The 22061-nt window shown below is 41.9% G+C and overlaps 1 protein-coding gene across 1 annotated transcript in view; it reads left to right on the top strand.

Moving 5' to 3' along the window:
• Positions 1–3449: 3449 nt before the first annotated feature.
• NEDD9 (neural precursor cell expressed, developmentally down-regulated 9) overlaps positions 3450–22061 on the top strand; it is a 73253-nt gene continuing 54641 nt past the window's right edge. Inside the window, exons 1-2 of the mRNA XM_042049187.1 lie at positions 3450–3629; positions 11976–12063. Of these exons, the coding sequence (XP_041905121.1) occupies positions 12031–12063 (33 nt within the window). The 5' untranslated portion in view covers positions 3450–3629; positions 11976–12030. The remainder of the gene's footprint in view (positions 3630–11975; positions 12064–22061) is intronic.

Genomic DNA, 22061 nt, shown 5'->3' on the forward strand with positions numbered 1-22061 from the left:
GGCATGTGGGTTGTGCCTTATTTTCTTTCCTCACTGCTATGGAAGGGTACAAAGTAAAATCATGGAGTACCTGGAGCAGCAGTCAGCCCTCTCAGTACAATGTTGTCCTTCGTTAGAAGGGGGAAGCTTAAGATTTTATCATTGCTTTTGACAAGGATTTCTTTAGCGCTTTTATTTTAAAAAGGATTTTAATTGATCTGTCTTTCCATCATCTTCAGTACTATGATTTACCCTCATAAACCACATGGATCATAGAAGGGTAATTTTGCTCTTGGTACCATTTGTGCAAAATAAATGGGTTTTGTGTGCCTCAGACTGCACTACAGAACTGAAGGTATTAATTGAAATGTAAGGGTAATGATCCCAAAGCACTCATTTGGGAAACCTTTTTTTACCTCTGGAGCCCTATTTGGTCACCTAAGCTATAAAGTCAAGCTCAAGTATCCTGCAGCCTTTGGTTCACAGGATTTAGCATGAGGTCACTGCTGCCCAATGCGGTGGCAAATAATGCAATTCGCTTCAAGAGTCTCTGAAGTAAGCAAGAGAAATGAATGCTCTAGGCACTTTGTAAGCTGGTCTCATGCCTTACTCTTGGGCAGAGGCAAAAATCTCACAACAGATGAAATAACATGTCAACAGACTTCAGACTTGATGCCTTAAACAAAAGGCCATTCTGCTTTACTCTGTTGTATGGATCCCTCAGCCAATGATTCCCCCCAGTTCTGTGTTCCTCCCCAGGCTGAGCATGCACCAACTGGTCAGTATCACATCTCAGGAAAGTGAGGGACTGCTAGGATCAAACGTGTTGCCTGTCCTGCCATAGCTGAGAGTTATCGCTTCATAAATAGCTCAAGGAGACTGAGCTACACTCTTGATCCACAAGCAGAGGAACTGACACTGGCACTACTGCAATGGCATAAACTCACTCTATAGCTACGCCTGCAAGATTCCCTGCACCTAGACAAACTCCAGCAGTGCCAGCACACTTCCCAGATCACAGGAGAGATGTATATTTAGCAGCAACAAGAAATCCTGCACAAGCTGTCTGGCCACCACTCCCCTGAAGGGACACAAGGCAGGAACAGACTGCCCTTCCTCAAGGTCACACCTTGCAGAAGAAAAGGTGGGCTGGCGGGAACACAGGAGAGGGAAATAAGGCTCCGGCCCTCTGCCTCAAGAGGAGGGGCCAAAAGCAGTGTATGGGTCACACACCCCAGGGGCTGGAGAGGAGGAAGAGGAGAGCAAAAGTGATCACTAAACCTTCTTCAAAGCAGAGTCCAGAGAGAGATGAGCTAAGTAAGGCCAAAAGCAGCAAGGCAGCACATGCTGCTTTTATGAAGAGTCCCCCCCCAAGTCGTCTCCCACCTGGCCAAACTCTTTGGCCAATATCTGATCACAATTGTGGATGCATAGTGCAATCAATACTTGGCTTGGGGCAACAAGTCACCTCTGGCCCCTTCAATCCTCTGGACACTTGACATATTTGATGTACAGGGAAGTTTTTGATCTTGTTCTTTAAATCCTCTGCAGGCTGGGTGAGGGGTAGGCAATTGGGTCCAACATGTTGAAAACACTTTAGAAGTTGGGAGGACAGAGGGAGTAAACAAGAAAAAACACAACCAGCAGCCAGCAGCTACTTGCACACAAAAATATAATTCCTTTTTCTTTCCTGGGAAGTTCTGCTTCTGTGCTTAAGACCCAGACAGACAGGAAAAGCCCTTGCCAGGACATCAGTTTTCCTCATTTGCGGGAACAGAAAAAAGGAGACTGCTGTGCAACCTTTACCAGCAGTCTTGCTGTCAGCTGAAGGACGCTACAGCTTACTCAGGGCCTTTGTTAAAAATCTATTGTGGTTGGGAGTGGTGGCAGCTGTTAGTGCCATGATGGGAGCATACTTTAAGGCAGCAATCACTTTGTACAGTCGTGTCTTCTGTAACTTTGGACAAAGCATTAATGTTGTCTAGAAGACCTTGGGGCAGGAAGGAAGTCATGCCTCCTGAGTTCTCCACATGCTACCAAGAGGATAGTGAAAGCATCTGAAGTGCAGGAGCCATTGTCATACCTCAGAGACCCCCCCACCCCAACAAGCCAAAAGAAACAGGGGCATTTCTTACAACCACTTTCCTGGATTTGGAAGTACAAATAGTGAAACCTACCAAGCTCTTAAAAAAAAAAAAAAAGTATGCTCTGTTTCCAAGGTTTCCTCCAGACTGATTCTCCTGGCAAACAGAAAAGATCCCCAAGCCAAGTAACTCTACTCAGCCTCATCCTGCGTGTCGCATGCTCGAAGGATTAAGTTATGGTTTACTGCAGCTGTACCCAGAGCTCGCCTAGAACTTCACACCCTCCATGGGTAGCACAAACTCTTTGCATTTTCCTTTAACTCACAACTTTCTCACAAGCTTGCTCAGCTATTTCCTGACACCTCCCACGGGTCATTTCTTGTTTTTTTCCAAGTAGTTCAGGTCTGTCTTTGAAACCTGAAGTGTCTCAGAAAATTCACACTGAGTAATTGGTCATCAGTGGACAGTCACCACTTAAAGTTCAGGAGGCAAATTCCACGCAGGATCACAGTATGAGTGATCCCTTATCAGAATAAAGGCGGGGCCTCAGAACTGTTGTGTTTGTGTTACCCAAGACAACAAGCAGGTTTGAAAAACAAACCAAAATGACCTTTGAAAGTTGTGACAGCACAACTGGTCATTTTAAAGCTAGACTAATGATCTTCCGTGTAGAGATTGACCCTTTATTTTATGTTTGCATAATCCGTATGATGGGTCTGGCTTTAGACACTGTCCCAACAAGAAGAGCAAGAAAAATATTTTTTTGAAGACTGAGTTATTCAAACCCATAAAGCATTATGAAGTCAAACCAAAATTGTGATTTGGTTGTGCTTTGGTTTACCAGCTGCATTTCTCTCAAAGCTTATTAGTGAAGCCCACAAAGGAGCTAATTTTACCCTGCATGAGGTCTGTTTGTCTTTTTGGTTCCCCAGCACAAAGCTACAACCTAGGCTGCAGATATGCAGATGAAGGAGCTGCTGAAATAAGCATTCCAGAGCTATTGAACAGCTCTGGGTATCAGCCTCCCTGATAAATGTATAGGGAGCAGTAAAGTAAGGCCAGGCAGCATGCATCAGTTTATGATACTTGCCAAAATTCCTTAGACCTTAACAGGGATAAAAAAAACCCCATGCCATTGATTGAAAACATATATTGCTGACAGTGGCAAAGTTATTTAATGATATTTTGAAGAGAATCAGAGCTTTTTCCTGAGGAAAGTCTTGTTCACCATCAGGAGAAGCATGCAGGGAAACCCTGTGTGAAACAGAAGTGTTTGAATTGGCAGGACGGTAAGTAAATGGAAAGACATTTTCCTCCTTTTCTCATCTCTGTTTCATTGACCTTTTCTTTCAGAGGATGGAAAAAAGCACTTGGGTCTGTGAAGAAATATTTGGAACAAGGAAATCCTGCAAGTGAAAAGAAGTCCTACAACTGGGAAAGGCAAAAAATCAGCCAGTGTAACCACAATGCTGGACTTCCTATGGAGATAACCATCATCGATGCACAAAGCTCCTGTGTTCCTTCAATTAACATACTGTAGGTGGAAGCCAAAAACACAGGATAACTGTAAGTTTCACTTTCTACAAAGTCAAAAGCTGCTTTAATAGAAGTGTAAGTGCCTTTCTTTTCAGTTCAGCAAGAAAGAGAGTATTTTCTCAGAGGTTGACTGAACACCCACAATGTTCAGAAGCCAGGCAGAGCACTCCTTGTTAAGCTTACTTGCAATTAGTTGTAGAGTCAAAGCTAGCAAGAGCTGGTGTCCTGAGCAGGGATAATGCTGCAAGCCTTGGTAGTAAGTGCATTTTCACTGAACATATTGCCAAGAAGATTTTCTCTGGCAAAGGGGAAAGCTTGTCTCTAGTGAATGATGTCTCAGGGAATTGGTAGAGTCTATTAGGGTGCAGCCCATAAGCACAAAGACATGAGCAACTTTGTTCATCTTGCCATTAGAGATGACCTTTTGAAGATCACACTGGTAATTTCTCATATTTAAGGGAAATTTTTCGATGCCAAGAGGAAAAATTCAGCATCTCCTATGCTAAGGACAGTCTAAGACATTTCAGGAGGCCTTGTACCCCACCACTCCAAAGCCTTCACAAGTTCCCAAATTCATGCTCCTCATTTGCTGGTCCACAGCACCATAGCCACCAAATTTCCCTGCGGACGGCAATACCACAGGTAAGACAAGTTGGCTCAGGGCTTCGACAGGGAAAGAAAAGGAGATTAAGAAGGCTGCTAACCTACACATTTCATGAAGTATTTCTTCCTTCTGTCAGCCAACACACAAACATATAGGCATGTCTATGCATTACCACACACCTACTCTTCAGCATTTGAAGTCTAGATGGCCCTTGAGGCAAGAATCACGTCATGCAGAACAAAGCACAAACTACATGCCATAATAAATATTTTATCAGTAATGAGACCACTTTGGAGCTGAGCTACAATCTTAACTTTGCTCCTTAGCTTTCACACCCAAAGAACAGTCAGAGAAGCTACATCCTTACACAGGCGATAGAAAAGATAAGGAAGCACATTTATGATATAATTAAGTAAATCATGCTGGTCTCCCAGTAATGAACCCATTTTTAATTATCCTGGAGTCATCTTATCTTGCATGTGCTGCTTGAACTCTCGTTTAAGGCGCTGCCAGAGTGCCTTGTCAATAGGACATGGTTGCCAATAGAAACTTCACAGCACAGATCTGAAGCCAGGCTTGCATACCTGTCCCAGTCTCTAGCACTGTAGTCATTCTTGAGAAAAATTTTTAAAAGAAAACTACAGCGCAATTTTGAAAGGGGTCTGGGTGAAAGAAATCAAGTAAGAACTTGGAATTGATGATTTCATAAGCAACATAAAAGACTTTTTTCCACATGTTACTGTTTTAAAAGATGAAACGCTTTCCAACTTTCAACATTACATAGCCCAAATGTAAGGTTGTGTTACTGGTTGGGTTTGATAAAGGACAGAAAGAATGTCCAAGTTTCTCTTGAAATCCCCTAAGATCCCAAATGCATCTCATTGTATTTTTCAGTGAATATTTTAACACAGGTCCTTTTCCAGAAGCCATACTAGTTTAGGGGTTACTCCTTGCCCCTTACATTTATTCTCCTCACCTTTTGCTGTTCCCACTGTAAATGAAAGTCATGGTTCTTTATATCCCTTTTAAAGAAGGTAAGTGCATAAATAACCACCAAAAATGTGTCCTGCATAAATACTTCAGTTATACAATTAAACATTTTCTTCTTCTCATGATATGTTTTACTGAGGTATAAATCAGGACTACAAGGCAATTTAGCACAGACAGGAATTTTACGGAGGGGGTGTGCAGATCCCCTGGGCTCGTCTGGAAAATGAGAAACATACTCATAGATGATACAGCTTGCCGGGTACAAGATCCACAGGAGCTAGAGAGCACTCTGTCTAGACTGAGATTTAACTCTCTCATTTAAATCAAGTGAAATAGGACTGTGCTGGATGCAATTGCATTAAAACCTTTCTGGGGTGGATTAAGGAGCTTTTTGCAAAGCCAAGTCACACTGAAGAAATTGTGTGGGCAGAACGAATTGATGCCAAATCACAGGCAGAAAGCAGGAGCTGAAAGGTAGCAAGTGTCTCCCTATGTTTAGCAAGGCTTTAGCTGCGCTCACTTTCTTCCACTAAGCAGAAACTTTCCCTTCTCTCCTGCTACTAAGACAGATAGAGAAACGCTTGTGGCACACTTTGTTTTTTTACAGTCAGGACTCAGTTGCAGAGCTTCCTTATTTCCCTCTAGGAAGGTGTAAATTGAGGTCAAATACAGAACTTCGGCTTGCTTGCATCTGGAACGTGCCTGGAAAGAGGCAGCAGGATTCAGACATAGCTTTTTTCATTACTCTCAGAAACTGGACAAAACCACCCCCTGCACTTTGGCCATAGAGCAAAGTCACCATGATGGAAGGGAGGTCTCTGCCTTGCAGTGTGCCCAGCAGAGGTGATTGCCCCATTTCCACTGATGGAGGATGGAGTGATCCTGTTGCTCTCTTAGCTGGGCTATGAGATGTGTACAATCACATCTGTCTCAGTGTCTGCCCATTCAGACATCCCTGCCCACCACATCCCCCAAGTCCGTACTCGGGAGTTACAGAGGAAGCACCACAGTGTTTGATTTCTCCAGCCAGCCCTGCACCCAAGGATCTAGGGCATTATCCACCTCACCTAACAAAGGCAACTAGCCTTGGTTGTCCTCTCCACAGTCAAGAGAATCTGGTATTAGACTTAACAGGCCCTGGAGACACCTCGCTCTCAGCAGCTCAGCTAGGCAGGATACATTTCAGCCTTCCCGCCCAGAAAAATGTAACACTTGTACCTAACACTAGCACCTTCCAAAAACCAGCCAACTAAGCTCTGCCCACATATCTTAGTGCCTGCATGATAATGGGGCAAGGGCAACATTTTCTTCTCTGTGAACAACCCAGCTCACACCTGGATTCAGGGTAGCTGCAGGACTAAATTAAATTGTCCTCTTAGCTGCTTACTTGGAAGCAGATGGAAGAAGCAAGACACAGCAGAGGGTAACAAGCTGAAACAAGTCCACAGTCTCAGATGACCCCAAGGCAAGTTATATTTGAATCATGTACCTCCCTCTTGACATGCAGCACCTTAAAGTACACAGCATTAATTTTTTATCCGTGTGAGCCTTCCACTGTCCAGCACTGCCAGCTCATGATACATTCTCCAGAGAACAAGACCATGTGCCCTACCTGCTCCCAGATTTTGCAAGAATCCCAGCATTCAATTAATTTTTTTAGCAAAATATATATATTTTTTTTACTGAGCCCTCAGTGCTTTATCTGCTTCTGCAGTTCAGACCACGAAACCAATCCACCTGGTTTGTTCAGGCAGCAACCACATGGCCCTTCCTCAGGATGTCCGCTCCCAACAAGCCATTGTGGATTTTCCCTGTGCATTCCCTGGTGCCTTGCTCTACAGTAAAGTAAGATGCTCTGTGACACTCATAAAGCAGCTCATCCCCAGCCCCTGACTTTCTGCACTAGGTCCTTGGCTTCCAGATGAACATATACACCCTGCCTAATTGTCAGGGTTTCCAAACAGTAGCTAATCACAGGTTTGGCATCAGCAGCAAGTTCTGAATCAGGCTTCAGTAGTATTGTCTGACCAGAGGCTAGTAAGGGGAGAGACCCCTTGACAATGGGGAAGGGAAACTGGGATTAAAATTTGTACTAAGGCATACAGAGAAAGAGTGGGAGGGCTAGAAGAACTCCATGTAAGAGGGGTGAGGGTTAACAAGAAACCACAGTATCTTTCAACCCTCTGTTTTGTTTTGTACTTTAAGGTGCAGTAAAACGTATTTATACCCAACTCCTTAGTTTACAAGGAAAGCAGGTTGCCTTAAAGGTTTTAAAACCAGCCTCAGCCGAGCAGCAGTTCTCCCAGCCTGGATTTGGAGGATTACATTTCACTCCATGAATAATTCTCCCATTCATTTTTTCCATCTACAACCTCTACCTCCAGCTGACAGAGATGGTTTATTTTCATCTCCATTGAAACACAAAGATAAAGGCCTGAAGTAGAAACTGCCTGAAATATAGGCAGTTACAGAGATGTTGTGCACAGAGATTTAGGTCATTAAAATTCACCACAGAAAAATTTGGGTATAGTGTTGAGTGAGGCTGCAAGAAAAACTGAGTACTTTAGACTGGATCTTGAAGAAAAGTACTAATTGCTTGGATATAGATATATTTAAGGAAAAAAGGGATCTTCAGACTAAACTGGCAGTGGAGGCAGAAGATATAAAAGCATGAAATGTAGATAGAGAGTAGAAAACAGTATGCTTTCCATTTGTTTCCCATCTGCTGTGCAAGTAGTTAGTTCATCAACATATATTGGCCACAGTTTATCTAAAGGAAGCCTGGCCTTGGGAGCAGCTCCTGCATTTACTGTTCTTTAATGCAGCAGTAAGACCTCAGGGACAACTCATAAGTGGGAAGTCCATCCCCTGATAATCCTCATACAAAACAGAGCAGCCCTCAGGAGATGCTGGCAGACAAAGTAAAGTGTGGAAAAAAGCCTAAGCCTGCTCTGTTTTACGCCTGTGTCCAACCCGGTAACTTCTCGACTGCAGCCAGGTACAAGTTTAAAGCCAGCTTAGTCCTTCTTCCTTTCCAAGTATGCCAAAGTGCAAGTAAGGCATATCTCATGCTCTAGCCAACTGGAGAGTAACGAGAAACAGAGATACAGAGACTTAGCTGAAGTTTAGATTGTGGATTAATGCATCCTGGACCAACTGGAGAAAGTATCCCCAAGTTAACAAGGATGAGTGCAGAAGGGAGAGCACGGGGATCTAGATGATATGTTTATCAGCTGTGGAGCAACCTGGTATTTAAAGGCTGGGCTCTTCCAGTGTCTCCTCATACCATTTTTTAATATTACTTTGGCCAGTTAGAGACAGCCTCTAGTTGTTATGTTTCACTGTTGTGTGGGGTTACCACAGGGTGTATCTGGATCATCAGGATTCACCTAAGAAACAGCCAAAGTAAACACTCATTGTACCAGTATACAGCCTTTCTTTGAAAGGCCATTCTATATAAACCCCTATCGCGTGGTCACCATTGCTATTCCACTGGAGAGGGGGAATCCAGAGCAGCTAGCTAAATACACATACAAAAGGGATAGAATAGGTCAGTGCAAACATTAAATGCTCTGATGGTCAGAAGCAGTCAGACACCAGGGAGAAGCCAGGGAGAACTCCCTTTTGCTTTGCTCTATTTTGATCTGGCTGAAGCCATAGGTCTGACGAGCACAAAGAGAAAATGAGAACAAAGCAAAGCCCCTACCTTTCAGTTTCTCTGATGTAACCTAAGCCAGAAATACTCAGGTTTTACAAGAAAGATGAATCTACAACACACCCAGCAAAGCAAACAGCTCAGTGGAGTGTGGCAAGGCAGGGCACCCCGAGGGCCACCCTGAGAGCCGCCCACACGTGAGCCAGCACATGCAGGGACACAGGACCAGCCACCACACCTGAAGGCTGGGCTCAGACCCAGGGCAAACATTTGCCTTTCACAACAAAAACAAATGAAAGGCTTTGGGTTGCCCCAAATGAACATAAATATTTTTCTCTAGGAATTCTTCTGTTTTGTTCTTTGTGTGCGTTTTATTTTTTCCTTTAAACTAACAAAGAGCAGTGTAAAGGTAAAGGGGCTCTCTGAAAACATTTTAAAGATTTATTTGCTTTAATACTAAAGCAAGAGGATCTAGCATCTACTTAAGTTCCATGAATACATACATTTCTTTTTAGCAACATTATAGTGCCATTAAAGAACAGATTCACTCACCTGCCGACAAATTATTCTGCCTTTACTCACAATGCCTGTTCATTTCCCAGAATATTTTTAAGAAGTCTTATTTAACTTTAGTCTTTTTCTCCCTTCTCTCATTCATGACATTTCTGTATGCTCATGATTATTTATTTGGCATGGCATTTTAATGTAAGAGAACAGCCAAGCCTTGTGTGCATACATAGCACAGAATTTCCACTTTAAGAGATTTGGATTCTGTAATTTATAGATGGCATGAAAAGCTAACTTAAGGAGTGAAAGTTGAGAGGTGTTATCTGTGTATGGCTTTTGGCAAGACAAAACAAAGTCCTATCATCAACTTCAGCTTTAGACAACTTTTGCCCTTGGCCCTAAACCCAATATTACACCTTGAACCTTTCTCTGCTATTGAGCCTGAAATAACATCTCGACTCTGTGCAGCTGGCCTGCTCTAGGGGACTGCAATACCACCAGCAGTGGCACCCCAAGCCTGCTCAAATGGACAGGGGAAACACAAAAGTGGCTTGTCTCAGGCTCTCTGCCTGAGAGCTTAGATACCGACACAGCTGTGTCATTTCCCCCAGTGACACAGAGCTTCTCCCAGACCCTGGTTGACTCCTTTCACAGTTGAGCCCAAAGCCATTTGCAAGTAGCAGAAGGACTTAGTCACTTCACTGAATTGCAGAGCTCACCTTGCTGTTAAAATGAGGCTTGGCCAGGCCAAGCAGCAAACAGAGGTGCTTCCCTCCATCACACAAATGATGATAGCAGTAACATGGGCCGGGCCGGGCCATGCCTGCCTGCCCACAGCTATGCAAACCCTAACAGCTACAGACACCTGGAAAAGGAACTATTGGCTGCTTCCCTCCCTGCTAATGAAGCATTTGAGCTACAGCCATTGTTTATTCAAGAACCTAGTGAGAGAAGACTGTGGCTATTTTCCACTTAACATCATTAGTTAAACAGAAATTGATTGCAGATGGAGAACAGCCATTGTGTTTTATTACCAATGATTTGTTTCCTGGGATTTAAGGGCAGATCTAGTTTGGCAGATCTGTTCCCTTAGGCTGCAGACACTACGAGGTGTGGCCACACTCCGTGTTTACAAGTCATTAACAGGGCTGGCTTTTGGCTTTTTTCAGCTCCAGGCATGTCAATAAGTCTTAAAGGCTCTGTGTGAGAGAACATGAGTAGAGCTTGGTTTGTTTGTTATCAGTCAAAGATTGCTGACATGCTTTGACTATCTCTTAATAGAAAAGCTATCCACTACAGGCAATCATTACTTGCTTTCAACAGACCTTAGCAGCCTTGAACAGAAATGGGGAAAAAAAGGAACCTAAATGGCTTTTATGTATCTTAAGTCGTTTAAGTGAAACACAAAAGATAGCTCCAACCCACTAAGTTTAATTTGGCTGGGCCTTGCTGCTTCGCCCAATGCTGTACCAGATCGGATTCGTGGAACTACACCTGCAATAACTGGGATGCGAGTTTGAACTCTGTCAGGCCCATCTTTCTGCAAATGCATAAAAGATCCCACTCAAAATTTCAGCTGGTGCCTATTAAAAATGAGACCAAGCTAATTAAAACAAGCAGTGGGTGTTCTATCGAGCAAATAGCTACAGAAATCTTTACTGGCTCCAAGGACATAGTGGGAAACAGTGCAAAATACCACTGTTGAAAATCTTCTCTGCAGCCTGTCTCAGTTTTTTCAGCCTCAGATTTCCCCCTTCTGTGTCTTTTCCCCTTTGATACTCAAAGGACAGGTGCTTCAGGTTCCCATTCTGCAAGGCACCCTCCATTTACAAGGACTTCAGCAAATGACAGCAGTGGTAGGGTCTGGTAGGACCTGATTCTCAGCATTTAGCTATGCAGTACCTATAAAGCAATTGTAAGATGTTTCTGGCAGATCCTTTTCACTGTGTGTCTTCACCATCTGATGGAGCTTCCCTACCAAGCCTGACAGCTGGAGTATGTAGGAACCACCATATTTGAAAAAACTAACTGTCCTTCTAACCCATGTGCTGGTCTTGGTGTAAAACCAGCTGCCTTGCTGAGATACAAGTAACCTAGCAGTGTCCCCAGGGGAGAAGCTTGTTCATAACCTCCATTGGTTACGTGTCAATTCGTACCTCAGTCTGAAAATTTACAGCCCTTCCACTGCCTTTTAACCCATATGGACCATAAAGCCATCAAATAAATACCTGCTGGCACCCAGATTACCACTAGGATGGATAAACTCAAATAAAGAAATCGATAGATTTTTCTCCCAGGCTCCCTGCAGACCACATGATCGTGAAAAAGAAATCGTCCATCCTGAACCTTGCCATCCTCACTTCACATGACCATCCATGAAGCCATAATTTCATAAAGCTCAGAGATGGAAAAATTGTACTTACCTATTTTTTTACCTCCCCCCCCAAACAGAAAGCTTCAAGGAAAGTGTTTCCAGAGAGTTTCTGAGACCAGCTGCAAAATGCTTTCCATAGTACCATATGTAGCAGCTGATGTAGTAAATGCACAACATAGATTGTAATGTTTTAAATACAAATCTCAATATTCTGCTGACCCTCCCTAATGTTATGTTACATTTCAGACTAACACCTGACTGATGACCCAAACTTGGACCAAATTTGCAGCAGGTGCAAATTATGCAGGGCATGATTCCTAGCAAATCTAGTTGGGTAAGTACCCCAGAGTTTTCTTTCATGTGACTATTTCCTGTTCAGTACAATGGTTGAATATCAAGTGCGAAAATGGGAATTTTTTTTCTGATATGTCAAATTCTGTTTTATTTCTCAATATTAATCACCATAAATTAATTCTTATTTCTCAAGACTTAAAAGTCCATCTGACGTCACAATCTACACAGTTTGGTATCACTAATGGATGCGTTAGCATGGCCTCCTGTGTGACCTTGTACAGTGGTATGGCATTTGTTAGCTTGTTCAATGGCACTACAATCAACTTGCAAATTCATAAGAGTGTTTTTGTTCTTAAGCAGCATGACTGCTGGCAGCAGTGTGTATGTTGTGTGCAATTGCTTTGTGTTTTGTGCAATATCATCTGCAACATTTTATTTTAGATCATCCCCCCCATCCTCCTCAAAATGTGACTAGACTCTTTAAGGGTGAGAATAGATTTTACAGAGGATGATTCAGAGCTAGAACTTCATGGGGCCTCAAAATAATACCCCATTTTTAGAGAAAGAATAAAGAATTAGCTGCAAATACAGTAATATTAATGAAGAAATCATCTGCTGGCATGGCACACCCTGGGAAAGAGGCTAAGTAAAAGGCATTTGTGGAAAGTCACATAGGATTACTCTACTAAAGGCAGTGGCAAGACATTTCGGTTATCAGTGATTTTTAAAAGTTCTAATTAAGGTTCTAGAAAACAGTTTTACCTAGAAATTGAGTCCTCCAACTTCATCTACACTGGAAATACTCTTCATATTAGTTCTGCAAGCATTTACAGCTTTAGGAAACTTGGAAAAGTAATGACTAGCATTCTATTATCTCAATACTCTAAATCCTCTTCCCATAAACTGATGGGGTAATGACTTCCATTTACACCATTTGCTGATTTTATTGGCTGAAGCATGTGATGCACAGGACTTGTTTCCCAGCAAATCAAGCCAGTAAACAAATCAAGGAGCTGAAATGCCAACTCTGTCCTTCTGACAGGTATTAATTTTGCCCAAAACACATAGTGTTGGGTTTTAAAAAAGAAAACTAGAAATTTAGTTGGAGAGCACCTCCTTTTCCATCACTTGTCTATTGAGGACACTGCTGTGCACTTCAGGAACAAGTGGTTCACATACCCTGTTTTCACCTGCTACCAGGAAAAGCTAGCTCTTTCCTTGCATTCAGGGAAGGAAAGAGTTCACTTACAGAACATCTGTAGCATGATCAAAATTGCATCTAACATCAAAGAGAGACAGATGCAGGCAGATATATTTTCAGCATCCTTCAGAGTGCCATATAGATCGTGACACTGAGCACAGAGCCTCCTGTGGAAACAGCTCAGGTACTCCCTCAATCCAGTCTCAGTCAACCACAAGTGACAGCATCTGTGCAGGAATGTTGCATTCCCACACTTTGGACCATCACTGGGCCTTGTATCTTGCCTTGGCTTCAGAAAAAGAAGAAGCTGCATTGTCAGGGCCACCCCAGCCAAGGTTCTGGCTGAGGAGCAGTGAGGGGTGGTACAGAAGTGTAAATTCAACAGCTAATCCTTACAGAAAACACAACCTCATGTCATGATAGGGCCTCCTGTTTGGAAATTGAAGTTTCTTACATTCCTGAAGCAGAAAGAGTAGAAAATCTTCCTTACAGAAGCAGCAAGAAACAAGACAAAGAACCCTTTTTCTTTGCTTGGTAACAGCCAAGAGAGATACTTCATGGTTTTGTAATGTCCTGAGAGGGCAAAAGTAGGTTCATGCATAGATGTGGTTTGGTGGGATGAATCATGATGTGCACTTAATTTATATTTTGGATTATGGAAGAATGATGACTAGAGAGGGTCATAAGCCATGATGTTCAGATCCAGGTCTGAAACAGCTCCAGGCACTGCAGAGCATGGGGTGTCAGGCCTGGGGCTTGAGTTTTGCTTCAGGTCATTGGAGAGAAAATGGTCAGCTACACAGTTTAGCTCTGGAATCAGTCCTGAATTTGTCTGGATTCATGGTTTTGGCTTGGACCCATTAGTGGTAACAATTGTGAGTGAAAGCACAAGGGAGGAAGAAAAGATAACACAATGGCATAAATTCAGTAGCTCTTGGAAGAAATACATTTGACCTTTATTATCTACTAACTTCTAACTCTGATGCTTAACTCTGGTTTTTCCGTTTTAAAATATTGTCCCTGGCAGAATGGAGTCCAAGGAGAAATAGACTCTGGAAAAAGTGTGAGACTCTGGGGAGACAGTTATTTACTGGCAGTTTCACAACCGTCCTTGCACTTCTAATGAAATTTCATTTGTCAAATTCCGTGCACCTTGGTGACAAGCCAAGCTTATTCTGTCTGCCTTTTAGCTTAGAAACATCTTTTTGGTCTCTTGCTCTCAAGCAGTGCCTTTAATTCATTTGAGATAAAAAAGAATTGCAGCTTGTAGCTAAAAGGCTGGCCTGAAGCTCTCACGGACACAATTTCTTATTTTATTATGAAAAATGAGTTAAAATTTTGAACTGCTGTTAACACCATGCATAATAAAACATGCTCCTCACCAGCAGTACTTCAAAGGGAAATACATACAGCTTTGGCAAAAAAAAAACCAACCCACAACTGGTTATGATTTTCTATGGACTCACCACTGTCTGGGATGAGGCCACCTAACAGGAGTCTGGACTTAACATCCTTCCAGCATAGGATGAAATCTGTAGCTTCTAAAGAGGGAATGGATCTTACTTATCTTACTTGTTATTGATGTTTTTTAACATGTGGGGCCTGGTTTGTCTACATAGCTTGCATTACATTCCAGTGGTGGGTAAACCAGCTGAGCTATTTTGAATTGTCCTGTTAAAATACTGCTTTAAGCCTGTTGAAAGTTTTTGCATGTTTGGGTCTTAGAGTAGAGCTGTCAACAGAAACAGTCACAGGTTTTGTTTGGATTTAGGGAAAAGGAGACTTAATGAAAAAAACCAAGAAGAGTTAGCACAAACAAAATGATCACACTTACCCCATTGTTCAGGAAAAAAAAGAAGAAGAAAAGAACCCAGTGATTTATTTTAGACAGCCTGAATAGCTGGAGACAGAGAGCTAAAATATGGCAAGGAAATTGCTACCCTAAACAAGTTCCTTTGAGCAATTTGTTGATTTTTTTTTTTTCTTTCTGCCTGAGTTATGAGCCCTTGGAATGCACATACCATTGAATTGCTTGGTAATTTGCACAAACATCTCTTCCTGAGGTCCTAAAGCCACTGTATATCCCTGAGTGGAAATATTAACATGATAGAGAGGGATGGAGTCCGACTGTTTGCAAGTCTGGCCACCTGACCTTGTGAGAAGCATGAGACGCTCCGGCTTCTCCCGTGAGACATGGGAGCAACTGAACACATGCTGTCATACACACAGCAGTGAACATGGGGATACACACACCCACTTGCCCTTCGCTTGAAAGCTTGAAACTTCTGCTCTAAACTACCCAAAATCTCATGGAAGCTTCATTGCTGTGGTATTGAACTGGCTGCACATCTGGTGGTGTGACCATCTCTATTGTTTGGGCCCCCTTCTTTTTGATAGAAATGTTTGTGCAATGAGATATTTTCTTTTGTTAAAGAGGTTTGTTTGTGTTTTCATCTAAAATATAAATACAACCATAATTATAAACATAAACACACCACAGTTTTATTGGATGAGATTTGTGTGGGTGGTTTGGGTGCCTAATTGCCATGTTCTGCACAAAGCCTGTGGTTCCAACCCTGAGAACCTCTGCCTGCAGACACCGAACCTTGTTTTCTCTTCCATGACCTCCAAACTGCTTTGTGCCTAATAAATGTTAAATAATGGTCCTACAGCAGGCTTGTTAACTACATCCCCCACAGAACACATGCCCAGGTAGATGCTATGAGAACTATGGCACTCTTTTATAAAGGGGGCCAATGGCTAAATTCCATTTCTGGGACAGCAGAAGCGAGAGCTCAAACCTTTCTTTGCCTAATATGAAAAAAACTGGTGCTTGACAATGGTTTCTCGAACTCTCAGGAGGCTGACTCACCAGCTATGTTACATGTTAGCTGGGACTGGTCCCCCCACTGTCTCACTAGAGGGACTTACTCCACTCTGCTCCCTTACCTAAACTGGCACAGAGGTAACAGGGAAGTAAGAGGGCAGATCAGTAACCCAGCAAGTTGGATGCTCAACATGAAGCTGGGCATCAGGCTGCCTTTCAACAGACATTTACATCAGGGACACCCTCCAAGTCCCAGCAGGGAGAAAGAGACCCAAGCTTTAGGAGCCCTCTTCTTTCAGTTCTTTGTTTTCCCTGGGGAAGAGTGGGCAGACTCGCTTTGAACTGTTCTGCTAATACCCTGCCTGTCTCAGAGGCCAGGGGAGAGACCCACCGTGAATGGTGCTGCTCCCAGCCTCCACCCTGGCGAGGGACTGCAGTGACCTCCTGTCTCCACGTGCCCCTCCTCCTACAGCAGCACGGTTCTCAAAGGGAGGCTCTGTTCCTCCCTTTCAGGGTGCAGAGTGGGCACCCTGATTTCTAGCAGTAGTGCGTTAAGTTCAGTAACTCACACAGCTCAGCCTCCTCTCTAATTCACAATTAATCTTAGAAAACTAGGGCTGAAAGAGACCCCCTGAGATCATCTAGTATCATTTTCTGCCCAAAGGCAGGGTCTAATATCCATGGGCTAACCCAAACACATGTTTATCTAACATGTTCTGGAAGGCATATGAGAAAGGGAAGCCCATAACCTCATCCAGATTCCTACTTCAGTACTTTATACTCACAGAATTTATCTTTTTTTGTCATACAGTCAACTAACTAATCTTTGCTTCAAATTTATTTTCTTCCTCTCCCAACATGTCTGAAAGAAAATATTAACTTGATGTAAAAATACTGAAATTAAATTTCAAAGTTAAATTTCTCCCATTGAAGCTAGCAACTAGTAGGCAATTTTTCAAAGCAAAACAAAAGGGAATTGCTAAAAATAAGGCATGTCTTAGTGCTGTGTCACTGTATATGGAACCTCCTCTTGGAGCTCTGCTGTGGATGTGGCAGCTCTTTGTTTATTTTGAAAGGATAAGTTAAGCAGTCACTCAAGGATGGGTAGGAAAAGCCTGAGGCTGGAGATTACCATGTAGCTTTCTAATTAGACTGGAATGAAAATAGGTCTAAATCCATTGAGTAAACAAAATATGTTTGCATACTTGGTAATTGATAATAATTACAGTTCCCTTTAACAACACTAAATGCCTGGTTGTTATTTTGTGACCTTAGGCAGATGAGTAGGGTATTTGTTTTTCTTAAGCTGACAAAACTTGTAAAAAAGGCCACCACAATGACATTCCAGAGCACAGTGAGAGCTGTCATTTCATCTGCTGGCTGGTAAAAAAATAATATATGATTTCATAATGTTATCCTACTAAATGCTTGAGGAATTGCACATCTCTCTAGCTGGAAGGATCTGAGGAATTAAACACTAGTTGAACAGTCTAACTCAGTCCTACCTCAGTGCAGGATAAGCAGTCATGTACACCAGCAGCAACAGAAGAAAGAGCTTGTTCTTGAGAAACTGGTGGAAAAGTCTGACTCTTGTTACCTTACATTGAATTTCCTTACATGAATCAAGAAGTCAATTTTCAAAATACCCAAATGGAGACACAAACTATATGATGAGCAAGTGTTAACTGACAGGCAAAAAATACCTAGAGTCATTGTGGTTATCTAGGGAGGAAATAAGAAAAAAAAAAAGAGTACATTTTATACAACAGATGGTTGTCAAAAGCTGACCTTTTCCTTTGGGTTCTGATTTTAATGGTCAGGACTTGATTATGCAAAAAGAGGAGAGATTTTCAGCTGCATGAACAGAAGTTATGCAAAAGTGCTCCCAACCCCACAAGCCAGGTTAACAAGTACAGAGGTAGAGATTTGTACGCTGAAAGCATTACAGCAGCCACACGCTGCCTCATGCTCAGTTCTGAGAGCCAGTTACCAGTGCAGCCTGTGTAAATGTGCCACAGGACTAAACAGCACTCCAGGGACCAGTGCAGTTTGTTAAACTTGTCAAATTGATTCTTAAATTGACCTCCAAATGTATGCGTGTGCACCTGTGGGGGTGGGGTGTGCGTGTGCCTGGTTTCCCAAGGAAATGAAAGCTTAAGGGATACACGTGTACATATTTCTTAGAAACTGCACCGTGTGTGCAGATGACCAAATATCTGAACTTAAGAAACTCCCGACTCTCGACTGCCAGGGAGCCAAGGTCGGTAGCTCATCCAGAGCCTAGCCCAGTGAGGTGGAATTCCAAATTGCCTGTGAAGCCCTTGATGTACATAAAGTAACACCACCAAGAAAACCATCTCTTTGCAGTGCAGAAAACCCCTTTGTAGTGGATATGCAGCTGCAAGTTGATTTTGCATATTGAAAATGCTGGGGATTTGTCAGGGATTTTGCAAAAGGAGATGATCTAGCTGCACCTATAAGTATCTCTGCACACTTTATGAGACAGCTTCTTTCTGCATTTTTGGTATTTGGGATTAAACTTGGCAATAGATGAGGCTTGCAAGTCTGGGAGATATTTAATTTTTGGCCATGCTCAAAGCAAGCTGCTCAGATTTCCAAAGATTTGGGAGGTTCGTATGTATTTAAAAATACTTCACTGCATTTCTATGGATGAGTTCCAGATACTATGGTGTCCTGCAAAAGCTTCCAGCTACCTCCTTTATGGCAGCCAGGATTTTAGACAAGGTTTTTTTCACAACAGGCATAAGTCTTTTACAGCATGACCTGAGAGAGCAAGAACTGTTCTGCTGAGTAGTCAGACAGAGCCTTAGTCTTGTTTTGTTCATGTGAATTAATAAACTACTTCAGCTGTAAGCAAAACTACAATGAGTAATAAACATGAAGTTTTTAGTCTTCTAGTAGAAGGTGTTTACAGCCTAAAGGAATGAAAGGGGCTAGCAGTCCAAGTGCTCCTTGGAAGAGGGAGAAGTAGATCAAGAGCTTGTATTTTCTTTACATGTCAAACAAAATAAAAATAAAAATGACACCCCCCACACCCCCAGTTATTACAGAGGTTTTATTATCTGTAATTTTAAAATGCAGGAAAAATATTTTTATAATCTTAGGAGGCAAAGTGAATAAAACAATTTCACACAACATCTGTACTCTATTCACAACTGGAAATGGGGTGCTTCCCCAGAATAGAAATGCCAAAGTTTCACCCTCCTTTTGTACATGAGAGAAAAAGGAGATAAGTCAGGTAGAAATACCCCAAAATACAAGCACATTGTGTCTCTTCCCAGAAACTAAATAATTACATTGAAATAAAGGTCATTTGGCTTTGTTTTAAAATCTCTGCCACCAAAACTTTAGCAATTCCATGTAGAAAAGAATGCAGGTTTTTTTCAATCTGCCTCAGTATCATTACCTGAAACATACAGATTATTTTGGATACGCAGAATTTACTGTTCTCAGGATATTATGTTCATTTGTTTTAATACCAGAAATCTGATACACTACAGTCCCTAGCTAGGCTCTCATTCACCTGCATTTTCAATATAGGAGGACAACGTTAGTGGGTAATACAATATTCATGATACAGCATGGAACAGAAGGAGAAAAAGGAAATATTTTTCTTCATTGTCTTAAAGGTTTCTTCAACAGAAAACTAGAAAATAATTTCTACAAAGTTAATTTCATTCATAGAAAAAATATCTAAAGATAAGGAAGAATGAACAGTCCTAAACTAGCAGCCATTTATAAATCTATATAGAAGAACTACACAAATAGATACGGTCCCAAAACTATGCAGCAGTTGGATGTGAGTTGTTCGCATTCCAGGAGAAATGAAGGCTTCCCATTCGAAAAACACCTGCAGAGGCAAGAGGAAATTCCCAAGTTCCTTTATACTAATCTTTTGTTAGGAGAATTGCGATTCTAAATTCCATTTTGAAGAAAGGTGGGGAACAGTGACTTTCAGCAAACATATCCTCAGTTTTAAAGAAAAACTACAGAGGGAAAATAGTGATGGTATTGGCATTTCCAGATCTTCCTTTGTTCTGTCACCCAGAAGTGAACCAGGTTAAATTACTCTACATCCATTTACTTTTTTTTTTTAAAAGCTGAACTGGAATGATTGAAAGATTCTTAGATGCAGCTTTCAGGAAGCGAGTAAGGGAGCAAGGGGGACAATTTTGTCTCAGTAGCCACCCAGAAGCCCATCCCTCAAGAAATAGAGAGAGCTTCCAACCAGGACCATCTGTGTTTCTTATTGATCTGATTTTTGTCCTTTTGCAGAGGACTAGCAACAACTACAGAAGTCAAAGATCTATATGAAAGTAGAAAGGCAGTTTTTTCTTGATTCTCTAAGAGGCAATTGAAAGGTGGGAAGCAGCATGCAGTAGAGGTCTGGTACCTCTTGCAATCTAATAGAAAGATACTGGACCTTAATCCAGTGCAAAATAATGGATAGTCAGCCATGAAAACTGTGAAAAGTAGAGGTCATTTCACACAGCCATTTTGAAAGGCCAGGTCCTTGCCTAGTGAAGATGTGTGTTGACTCATTCAAATCAGTGCATTTGGGATGACCTGCGCTAAGCCAAGGGATAGGCCTGAAATTTTTACGCTCCGTCTTCTGTCTGCACTTGACACCATCCTCTTAAGTTGGAATCTCCAACTCTTCAACTCAACCTTTCAATAACTGATGTAACGTGGCATAAAATAGGGAAAAATGTGTCAAACTGATTCCACATTCCTTTTTCTTTGAGATGCTTGTTGCAAAATTCCATACCACATTAATCAGCACAGGTGCTTGGGTCAGAGTTGGTTACATTTTCACAGCCAGAACATTTACTTTTCACTTGCACTTATGAAAGAAGACAGACAACTTAAGATGAATGATATTACCCAATATCAGTGCTTTGAATGAAGCATGCAGTCAGGACTTACTGACTTTGTTAAGGTACACTTAACATACTTAAAAAACAGAGAAATATTTTACCATATTAGTTGTAATCGGGTTAAATTGCAAAATTAGTATCTTTACATGTAGATATAACTTGCACACATGCAAACATTTTAATATTCATTATCAATTAGGAAGTAAATTACTGAAAGCAGTTGCTCTTTTTAGAAGGTACAGAATCCAATATTTTGTTACTCTGACTGAAAACAACTCAGTTGACAAGTAGTGTATTGAAATCAGTCATGACACTTCACAAATGAAGTAAAATCCTCCCCTAGAGATAGTTTTAATAATCTGTCCTATGGGCTTCTGTACAACTTCTGTAAGAGCTGCTGCAGTCCTCACCACTGAGACATTTGCATGCCAGGCTGGCAGAAACGATTTGAAATGTAAGTGTTCAGAAAATATTCAGAGAAAAGAATGGCTTGGGAGCAGATCCTAAGAATGCTATTCAAAGGGATAAGCATCCAGTTCTCCTGGCAAACTTCGTTCCACGTGAAATAAATTACACTATTAGCAGAACAAAGCTTAGCTAAATGTACAGAGAATCAGGCAGGGTTCAGATTATGAGAACCACGTACTGGAGCACAGACATGGAACAACGCTGCTGGTTTGGTAGAAAGGTCGGGGCCGTTTTCACCTGTGTTTGATATTCTTTGAACTTAGAAAATTATATTAGAGAGAAGAGACACGCTCACACGTTAGCACATCAAAAGCCTTGCCGTTAAACTGAGGGCCTGGCTCAATAACCACAAGATCCACCCATGAGTGTGAGCCCCCTTGAAGCTCTTTCACTGCTCCAGGAAGAAGCTTCACAGTTGCAGAACAGGGCTGTAATATTAAATTAGACATAAATATTGCATGTTGGACATGGCTAGATTTGGAAGATCCACTGTGAAAATCCAACTAATGCATATTTTAGAAACTTTAAATGTTATGAATGATTCAGTAGACCTGAGCCTCTGTTTAACAAAAACAAACAAACAAAAAAAGAGCTGGAGAATGTATCTAGCTCCTTTGGGTTAATGCAAACATGCCCTGAGCTGC

This window comes from Corvus kubaryi, unplaced genomic scaffold (genome assembly GCF_017639235.1).
Source record: "Corvus kubaryi isolate FWS band 111438036 unplaced genomic scaffold, C.kubaryi_AGA036_p1.0 69, whole genome shotgun sequence".
Lineage (NCBI taxonomy): Eukaryota > Metazoa > Chordata > Aves > Passeriformes > Corvidae > Corvus > Corvus kubaryi.